Below are 10,661 nucleotides of genomic sequence, written 5' to 3'. Positions count from 1 at the left end.
TAGGCTTCCTTCACAATATATGGCCCAACCCATTTTGAGGTAAACTTGTCGCCTATGCGTTTGTTGAGGATTATGGGTCGTTGAACAACTAGGACTAAGTCTCCCACTTGGAATGATTGTGGCCGCACTTTCTTGTTGAAGGTTCTAGCTAGTCGAGCTTGATAGCACTCTAATTTTTGTTGCGCTTCCAATCTTTTCTCATCCAATACCTCTAACTCTGCTAGGCGAAGTTGAGCATTCTCTTCGGACGTGAGTCCTTGTTGGATTGCTTTCCGCAATGATGGAATTTGTTGCTCCAACGGCAGGACTGCTTCTATGCCATGCACCAAAGAGTAAGGAGTTGCTTGTGTAGCAGTTCTGAAGGTTGTCCGGTATGCCCACAAAGCTTCACCAATTCTCTCATGCCAGTCTCTCTTGTTCTTTGCAACAACTTTCTTCAAAAGGTTACCAAGCGTCTTGTTAAAAGCTTCAGCAAGGCCGTTAGCAGGTGCATTATACATTGAGGACTTATGTTGCTTGAAACCGAACTTCTCGCATAGACTCTTTACGAGCTTGTTGTTAAATGGCGTTCCATTACCAGTGATTATGTATCTTGGTATGCCATACCTAAAAATTATATATGACTTGATAAAATTGACAACAGTTTCCTTTTTCACCTCCTTGAGTGGAACAGCTTCGGCCCATCTAGAGAAGTAGTCTGTAGCGGCCAATATGTACATCTGTCCCTTTGACGACTTTGGAAGTGGTCCAACAACGTCAAGTCCCCATGCATCAAAAGGCCATGAAGCTACAGTTGGATGAAGAGGCTCTGGAGCTTGATGGATGTAGTTGGCTTGAAATTGACATGCTTGACATCTTTTGGCATGCTCAATACAATCCTTCACCATTGTCGTCCAGTAGTAGCACATCCTCTTGATGCGATATGGAGCTTGGGACCAGATTGATGTGCTCCACATGAGCCAGAGTGTGCTTCCTCCATCGTTTGGCGGGCTTCTTCTTTGTCAAGACATCGCAAGAATAGTCCTTCAAAAGAGCGATGAAACAATGTCCCCTTATAGAAGATGAATCGTGGTGCTCTTCGTTTGATGTCTGTTCTTTGTCGCTGATCCCCATATATAGTAAATGGGGACACAACAAATCGAGATAAAGATGCGTTCTTATCAAAGAAAAAATCCAAAATAAGGGTTAGTTTCCCGAAATTAGTACTTAGATGAAGAAAATGGTACTGCAATTCATGAACGAATTGCTACACATTTTCCTCTATAAATAGAAGAAATTATTGTAATATATTCCCCATTTTGAGGCATTGATTCGTTCTCTTTTATTTAATTGCCCATATTTGGTTTACCATTTTAATCTAACCAAATTTACTAGTATGAAAATTTATACTATTTACTATTGGATGGTCCTTTGCCATTTTTTGTTTTCCTATAGAACTTAATTTGGGAAAACAATAAAATCCCTTTTATTACCATATTAGAATTATTATTGTATGGTAATGTATTACTATTCTGCATTGTCCAGGTAAAGCTGTATTTTTTACCGAACGATACAAATTTAGAAGCGAATTTGATATTTGATCTAACCTGTTACGACCTCCTTATATCTTTTTTTTCTTTACCTTTCGTACTATATTCTCGCCTTAATTTATCACTTAATCATAGTAAATTAGTATCATTTAGCGTAATTATCAGGTACTAATAAATTTTCTATTTGGTTGTGATGGATTTTTAAAATTCGAATTAAAGGCAGGAGGGGGGAGTTTGAGGGAAGCATGACTGGCAGACGCAACTTAGAGATATATGAATCAAGACACAACTCTCAGATAATTGTAATTCCTCTATACAGTATATTATATTGTTTTCGGCAGAAAGATTAATAGTAGTAACTAATTATAGTACTAATTGTTAATTCACATTTGGGCTTTGATAGCTAAATATTTGGGGAGAAATTCAAAAATAGCCAGATTTACCACTGGTCGTTGAAAAATAGCCAAGTTTCAAAAGTCATCGAAATTTAGCCACTTTAAATCTGAGCGAAAACACTGTTCAAAATCCGGAAAAATATGCCCGCAAATTTTACGGGAGTTCCAGCATAAGTATGCTTGAACTCCCGTAAATTTTACGGGAGTTCCAGGATAACTATGCTGGAACTCCCGCAAATTTTACGGGAGTTCCAGCAAGTATAATTGTCAAGTATAATATACTGGAGTTTGGAGCACTGGTGCTCCAGTCTCCCGCAAATTTTACAGGAGTTAGCAAAGTATACCGGTCCAGCATAATATGCTAGAGTTCGTACACAAATGCACCAGAACTCCCGTATATTATACTGGACCGGTCCTTGTTGCAGCAAAATAGTGGCTATTTTTCATTGACTTGATAAACGCTGGCTATTTTTCATTGACCAGTGTGAAAACTGGCTATACCATGATATTTTAACAAATATTTGTTGCTCACTCACTCTGAGAAATGCCACCAAAGCCCTGTGGATTTGGCGACAAGTATAGATGTGCACATAGCAAGAGGTTATTTTGAGAGGGAAACATGATAATCATTCTCAAATAATAAGGAATTCACAGAGAATACGACACATTTTAGGATATATTTTCTTCCTACTTTTATACTTGAGAACTTGTAATAGGTTTCCCAGTAGTCATTTGGCAACTACAAGTGTGCACATAGTGGCAGGTTATTTTTGGGAGGGAATAATGGCAGTCTTTCTTCGGTAAATCAAGAATCCATGGACAATAAGGTTACAATTTTTTGACAGATTCTCTTCCACTTTATTACTTAAGCATTTGACACAGATTTTTCTGCACCATCTCCCATCTGACTGTTTAATTTATTCAACAAATTGCGCTTTGGAAAATGATAGGAAGATCGTCTGACCAGAAACAGCCAACCAACAAGAGCAAGTAGAAGTGAAATGCAGCCATTTTTGTTGGTCCTAACCTTGCAGCCAATGATGAAGCTAAGGTTATGCAGAATGTCACTCATTAACAGCAGAAATCCTGAAATTCTCACCACAATAAAAGATGAAGAAAGAGAATGGAAACATAAATAAAGAACATTAGCAATTTCCTATAATTAGAAGATCCAAAAGCAGAAGGAAATCTGGTGAATAAAAACATTTCAACATCTCGGGAAAGCTCGTGTCTTGTAATGTCTCAAGATAATTTGTTTCACAGAGACGAGCTACTCTTTCCATTCAGCTCACTATTCAAATTTCCTAAGCAACAGGATGCTACTACAGAGGAATACAAATACAAGATGAAGACAGACTGAATGAGCGGAACATGTGATATATAAATGGCTCAAATTTCTCACTCCAAAGTTTCTGCTGACTGAATTCCAAAATCTTTATGAACCAAATATTTCAGCATATCTTGTAACATCTCTCGCTAAAGTGACACAGTAGCAAATCTAAATAAAAAATCAAAGGAGTGTATCGCTGTAATTCCTTCATAACTGTATTAAAAAGGTAAGAGTCAGGAATTCACACAATCAATTCATTTATCTCGGAAACCTACTCTATATCAATTCGCTGGAACACTCTAAACTATGGGATGGTGTGTTTGTCGCTGCCCCTCTATGTTCTCCACCCTTTAGTTTGTTGCATACTCTTGTTTAAAGCTCAAAGGAGGCGTCAGGAAAGTTGCGATGGTCCAGCTGCTCTCCATTCTCTCGTTTCAATGTTACTAAGCTTTCCTTATAAACATAAACCCCACAGCTGTATCGCAGGCCTGGATGACAAAATCCAAGACGTCGCGTCTTCTTAGTCCTAACATTATAGGAGACTAGCCAAGAACGTCTAGTTGCCAAAATGAGACTGCTGGAATACCAAGTCTTAATACATGTAAAGCTTTGAAAGGTAAAAAGTTTGTTCCAAACCCCTGGTTGGATCATTACCCATATATCATGAACACAATTTCCATAAAGGTCAAGAGGGCAACCGAGTCGTCAAGCAATATCAGACTCATACCAGATGAATCATCTGGCCCTTCAATCTCTTCAAACACCTCATTGCTAAAGTCAAACGAAACAATGCTGTACTTAAGCCCCTCGCTTAGCAGCCAATAATAAGCCCCATTCAGATAAGCAGTACTATAGGCTTCATCTAAAGAGCGTCCGTAGGAATAGAATTTAATTTTAGGTGTAATGTTTGTACATGAGTCAGTAGAACAAGAGTAGACAGCTGCATATTCATATTCACCAAAGTGGAAATTATAGTAAACCACCTTATAGTCATTAGTCAAGGGATCTAATCCGAACCCAAAGTGAGTGTACTCGATTTTGTGTGGAGGGAGGTGCCTCACCTCTCTGGTCGAAGGATTCCACAGCGCCATTGCAAAGATTTGCATGTACCTATTTTCGGGATCAATTTCTTTCTGCAACAAAAACAAGCCTATAACTTTTGTCAAACCTCTAAATCTATGGATATAATTAGGAGCTTCACCATCACCATGATTCTCCGAAATCAAAGTAATAGGAGGGGAATCATCACGCGCACCATAATCATAAATCAGGAGTTGGGGAGGCCTATTCTTGCTACAATTCAAGTGTTTTCTAATAAAAGTAGGGCTCTTGATAAGAACATACACGCATTTGAATCTAAACAATGACTTCACGGGCAGCCTGAGTAGAATTTCTCCGTCTAAATCTTCAGGGAAAGGCCGTCGCCCAATTTCGCTGGTGCCCATATATAGTAAATGGACACACAACAAATCTAGATAAATATGCGTTCTTAACAAAGAAAAAATCCAAAATAACGGCTAAGTATTACAAGCGAAAAGAACACAAAAAAACTGATTGGGAAAAAACTAGATCGGTAGGACTGAGGAAGATGAAAAAAATGGTTGTGCCATTGATGGATGAATGAATTACTGCACATTTCCCTCTCTAAATAGAAGAAATTATTGTTGTAATACATTCCCCATTTTTAGGCATTTATCCTCTCTTTTTTATTTAATTGCTATCCATATTTGGTTTACCATATTAATCTAACCAATTTTACTAGTATTAAATTCTACATTTACTATTGGATGATCCTTTGCCATTTTTTGTTTTTCTATGGAACTTAATTTGGGAAAACAACAAAATCCCTTTTATTACCATATTAGAATTATTATTACTCCCTCCGGTTCACATAAGTGACCAATTTGCTTTGTGTTCATTTATATAATCAAGAAAAAATTCAATTTAGTTTTCCAAAATTATCCTTATATACGTATTCCTAAAAAGTCATTTACTCCTCACATTTGAGAAGATAAGTAAGTGCTACTATAACTATGGTGCAACATTTAAAGGGTAGTTTAGTCACAATAACTATTTTCGTCTAAAATTTAGTATTTTCTTAATGGATGTACCTAAAGCAAATTGGTCACTTATTTGTGGACCGGAGGGAGCACATAATAATTTATTACTCCCTCCGGTCCACAATAAGTGATTTTTTTGGATGTTTTAGATTATGAAATTTATTTTTAACATTAATTAGCAATGAAATTGACTATTATAACTTTTACTACTTCTTCACATAAATACTCCTAACACATACTCCAATGCTATTTACTCCAAGAGCAATGTAGGAAAAAAATAATTAATCATTCTTGAAATCTGAAAATTTCAGATGTTCTGGAACACAAAAAAAAGATCAAAAAATCACTTATTGTGGAGCGAAAGGAGTACTATTCTACATTGTCCAAATAAAGCTGTGTTTTTACCGAACGATAATTTAGAAGCGAATTTGATATTTGATTCCTTATATCTTGTTTCCTTTTTTTTTCTGTCTTTCTTGCTTTATTCTTACCTTAGTACTTGGGTAATTATCAGTTTATTTAGGGATAAATTGGTAATTAAGTCACCAATCTTTCGGAAAACACACGTACTACATTGTGTAAACACGTGTACTGTAATTTTACTGCGTAAAACACACTCCTAAGGTATATGCGAGAATATTGCGGGTTTAATAGTGGGATTAAAAATAATGAAGCTTTAACGTGATCCTAGTGAGCGGTAAAAAAGTACGAGCTAGCGTAGTTCGAGAGTATATTTATAGTAAATTGTTGTAGTTGCTCGAGAGAGAATGACGACACTTGAAGTGCTCACGGTCAGTAGAGAATACTTAGGCGAAATTGTAGGAAACATAGCTGGAAGGATTCCGACAATTGGGGAAATCATAATTCTAGACCTCCTTAATCTTGTCTCCAAACTAAAATCTTTAGTTGTTAATTTAATATTTTAATTTATTTGTTCATTAGTTAGACATAAGAATCTTAATATTTATAACTTAGGAATTTATTCGAGCTTGTCTTCTTAGCGATATTGAACACTTATAGCGATAGCTTAGTTCTCTATGGGATTCGTCTCCTTACTTTTAGACTGAATTATATTTGCAGCGACCGCTTATCCTTTTTAGGAATAGAATTGGGCGTGACCATGTATCGACGTTTAGGGATTTGCGAGAGGCACAATTCCATGTTGTTTTAGAGATTTAGCTCTGCCAATTCATCTTCCATGATGTTTGTCGTTTTACTACTGATTTCTTAAAAAGTTACCAGATTTTCTAGAATTCTGTAGCTTTGGCTATCCTTTTAACTGATTCTGCTCATGCACCTGAAGAAGATGGGCAAGAGAGAAAGTAAGTCTCTGTCTTGAACAACTATTTTTCTCTTTCTCTTACACATCTTATGCATTTGTTTTGTTTGCTCCTCCTTTGGCCTTGGATTTTGGTTTCATTCCAACATTTCTATAGTTTGGTTAGGTTTTCCTGGTTATTTATTAATTTTACTTAGTTTTTATCTCTTATTTCTAGATGGGCATGTCAACATATGATTCTATATTTTTTAATATTTATCTACAATCGTCATACTGCCTCTGGAATTCTCCTTGTATTTTTGCTTTATTTTTGTTTTTAATATAATATTCAGTAGATCTAAAGATGCGAAAACAATAAATAACTGTATGTTATTAGTAATGCATAGGTAATTGTTGGTTACATTAATTTACAAAACTTTACCAATATTTATTTGCTTTGACATGAAAATGTAGAAAAAAAAAATATTAAAGAACGCAAGGGCAAAACATGACATAATGATCATTTTCTGTACAAATGTCATAACAGGTAAGCTTAACCAAAAGACTTCTATTTACTACTAGATTACGTTGCCCGTGCTTACGCACGGGCCCAACAATCTGAACTGTGACAAAGTTTGTTTTCTACTTGTTAATTTGTTTTTTGTTATAATTTGTTGTTGTACTTTAATTTAAATTCAATTCACCCAACTAAATGTTTTATCTTTTTAGTCCTACAGGAATAATAATAATAATAATAATAATAATAATAATAATAATAATGTATTTCTACTGTCAACTTTTAGAACATTAAGATAAAATAAAGAAATATAAGATACATGAAAGTGAGGAAATAAACACGTCTTTCAAAAGGCAACCAATTCTATTTTTTTTAAACAAAATTTTCTCAAAAAAGTAAAATGCTTGAATTAATAATGTGATTTTTTTTTGCTCATTCTTGGTTCTACCTTCTTTTGTTTTAGATACCTAATTTAATTATGATGTTTTAAATTTTGTTATTTTAGTTTGTTGCTTGATAGATATTTAAAAAGTTTCAACCTTAGAACTATGAACGTTTAATACCTTTTTGTGTGCTCCATTCATCTCATTTTCATTCGGATTATTTAGAAAGTAGACTCTTAGTTAATATAGGTCAGTAATCGCGAAGTAGTAAACAATAAAAATCTTATGTATTTTATAGAGCTCACTTACATATCTATTTGAAAACCTTTTGAGAAAATTTTGAAAAGATAAAAAGACCTTAAAATGAAATCTAACTTTATAATAGACAATTAAACAAAAATATGACGCAAAAATAAAATGTCTTTTGCAAAATATTTTTCTTCAACTTGAATTTATCAAACTATTTCACAAAACATTGTGCACGGATTTTACCAACCCAAATAATATTTGATACAGTCACCATATTAAGAGTTTTTAGAACTGAAATTACCAAAGTTAACCATAATAAAAGGTATTAGAAGATGATTTGATAAATATTTTCCTGTAAAATGATTTGATTTTTAGAAAGAAAGTCTTTGTTGAAATAAGTTGACATCTATAACTTTTTGGGCATTATAATTTCAAGTAAAAAATCAATTATCACATAAATAATTTTAGTATGTGATCTACAAAATTAATTTAGAAGAAATTTATAAAATTAAATTACCATAATATCTATTATAGCTTATGATATATAAAGTTAGTTCTTGAAAATTTCTAAACAGTTTGATAGTGGCAGCTCTGAGCTTTAGAGTTTAGAAGTAATCATGAATATATTTAAACCAAAAATTTGTGTCCCCACAGGCATTCATAGAATTGGGCGAGTTATATATAAAAAGTTGCCAGGCATGGTAATGGGTTTTCCAGCCGCAATTTGTAATGGGAGATGGACCCACTCGAAAAGATACACGGCTCCCTCAAGGGGCTAAAATGTCTATACAACCAAAATTAATAAAGTTAGCACAATAATCAAGTTATTTGAACCAATCAAAACTTAGAGCCACTTTAAACGATCAAACAATTATAAAATCTAAATATGAAATGACCAAAAAGAGCCTTGGTCGGCAAGCTGACGGCCAGCTGCTTCCAAGGCTCTTCTATATACTAGAATACATGTGCAAAATTGTCACAATCCAAAACTCTAACCTGTCGTGATAGCACCTATCATGGAACTAGGCAAGTCGACATTTTCAGAACACTTCGTTATTTCATAAAAAGATAAATCAAAGCTTTTTCATAACAGAAATTTCATAAAGACAGGAGTTAAACTCAAATAAAAAATGCGAGAAGATAGCCCGACATCGGGTTGTCACTAAGTCATGAGCATCTACAACTAGTCTAGAATAAAAGTTTACAATAGTCTGCCAAATGCCAAAAACAGAAAGAAAAGATAACAAGGAAGGAGAGACAAGGACTGTGGACGCCAGAAGCTATCTCGTATGTCTCCGATAGTCGACTACGCACGAACTTAATGACCTCCGCGAAAGGTCTCGCCTGAATCTGCACACAAGGTGCAGGGAGTAACGTGAGTACTTCCCACTCAGTAAGTAACATAAACAAATAAGGAACTGAGAAGCAGTTACGAGCTATGCAAATGGAGTTTATTTCAGTAACTTTCAATAAAGAACAGACATGGTTTCAAATCTAGCAGTTTAAGTCAAATTAGTTCGTGCTCAAGTAAACCAGATATCAAGTCTTCCAGAAATTTGCACAACAAGGACAGATAACAACTAAGTGCAACAAATAATTGAAAGCAAGTACTGCCTCTCAAGACAATAGTCACTCAACTCATCTCAACGGCTCAATCACTCAGCTCTCAGCCCTCAGTACACACATTCAATAGGTACCTGCGCTCATTGGGAGTGTGTGCAGACTCCGAAGGGGCTCCTTCAGCCCAAGCGCTATATTGCTACGACGTGCATCGCTATCCAATATATAAACAACCATAATAAATTTTACGGTAAAGCAATAAAAGAAATTCACAAAAATCTAACAAATAAGGGAACCCTCGGCTCAGAACAAGGTAACCACAACAGGGAATCTCCCGGAATACTGTCCCGTAGTTCGGAAATGATTATACAGTACAGGGGGAGCTCCCGGAATACCGTCCTGTAGTTTCGAAATGATTATACAGTACAGGGTGATCTCCCGGAATACGTCCGTAATCCTAAAATAAATATGTAGTGGTGGGGGATCTCCCGGACACGAAGTCCCAAAATAAATATGCAAGACAGGGGGATCTCCCGAAATACGTCTGTGGTCCCAAAGTAAATATGCAGTGCTGGGGGATCTCCCGGAATACGTCCGTAGTCCCAAAATAAATATGCAAGAAAGGGGGATCTCTCGGAATACGTCCGTTGTCCCAAAGAAAATATGCAGCTCAAGATGACATGACAGTTACGACACCGAATTATACAGTTTAGACCAAGCACAATCAAGGAAAATAAGGATATACCTAAACATGTTGCATAGAATTTGAAATAGACAGTTAAAACATGTAGGCATGTGTCACGACCCTAAACCAGACCCGGTCGTGATGGCGCCTATCGTGAAACAAGATCAGCCGACACAAACCCCCAATCTAATTAAACAGTTATAATAATTCATATTAAGTCATTAAGAATCTATAAATCCCAAAATAAAGAGTAGAATAGAACAATGCGGAAACAACACAGCCCGACATCGGGGTGTCACCAGTCATGAGCATCTAAAAATCCATCTAAGAGTATGAAAAGACTACACAGTCTAGTACAAAGCTAGTACAAAGGAAAGTAAAGGTAGGAAGGAGAAGCACTGGGTTGCGAACGCCGAGCAGCTACCTATTCAACTCCGAACAGCGTGCTGGAAAGCAATCAGCCCTCGCTAGCGTGACCTGAGACTCCTGGATCTGCACACAGTGTGTAGGGAGTAATGTGAGTACGCCAACTCAGTAAGTAATAAAAGTAAAGGCAGCTGAGCGATAAGAAAATACGTAAAACACGGCAAAATACTACAACGAGGCAGTATAAAACCAGAACGATGCAATAAAACAGTAAGAGCTCGTAGAAACACCTTAGTTCAGTAAAAACCTCTTTAAAACATCTTTTAGAA

At 35.8% G+C, this 10,661-nt stretch overlaps 1 protein-coding gene across 1 annotated transcript; it reads right to left on the bottom strand.

The window, feature by feature from the left end:
- Positions 1 to 2,789: 2,789 nt before the first annotated feature.
- On the bottom strand, positions 2,790 to 4,699 carry LOC109211700 (putative F-box protein At3g10240). The gene is made up of 2 exons (XM_019375265.1): positions 3,982 to 4,699; positions 2,790 to 3,010 (listed from the first exon to the last, which is right to left on the bottom strand). The coding sequence occupies exons 1-2, from the start codon at positions 4,697 to 4,699 to the stop codon at positions 2,790 to 2,792; spliced, it is 939 nt and encodes a 312-aa protein (XP_019230810.1).
- Between the last annotated feature and the right edge of the window lie 5,962 nt (positions 4,700 to 10,661).

This window comes from Nicotiana attenuata, unplaced genomic scaffold (genome assembly GCF_001879085.1).
Source record: "Nicotiana attenuata strain UT unplaced genomic scaffold, NIATTr2, whole genome shotgun sequence".
Taxonomy (NCBI): domain Eukaryota; kingdom Viridiplantae; phylum Streptophyta; class Magnoliopsida; order Solanales; family Solanaceae; genus Nicotiana; species Nicotiana attenuata.
This window is presented reverse-complemented; position numbering and strand designations above follow the sequence as displayed.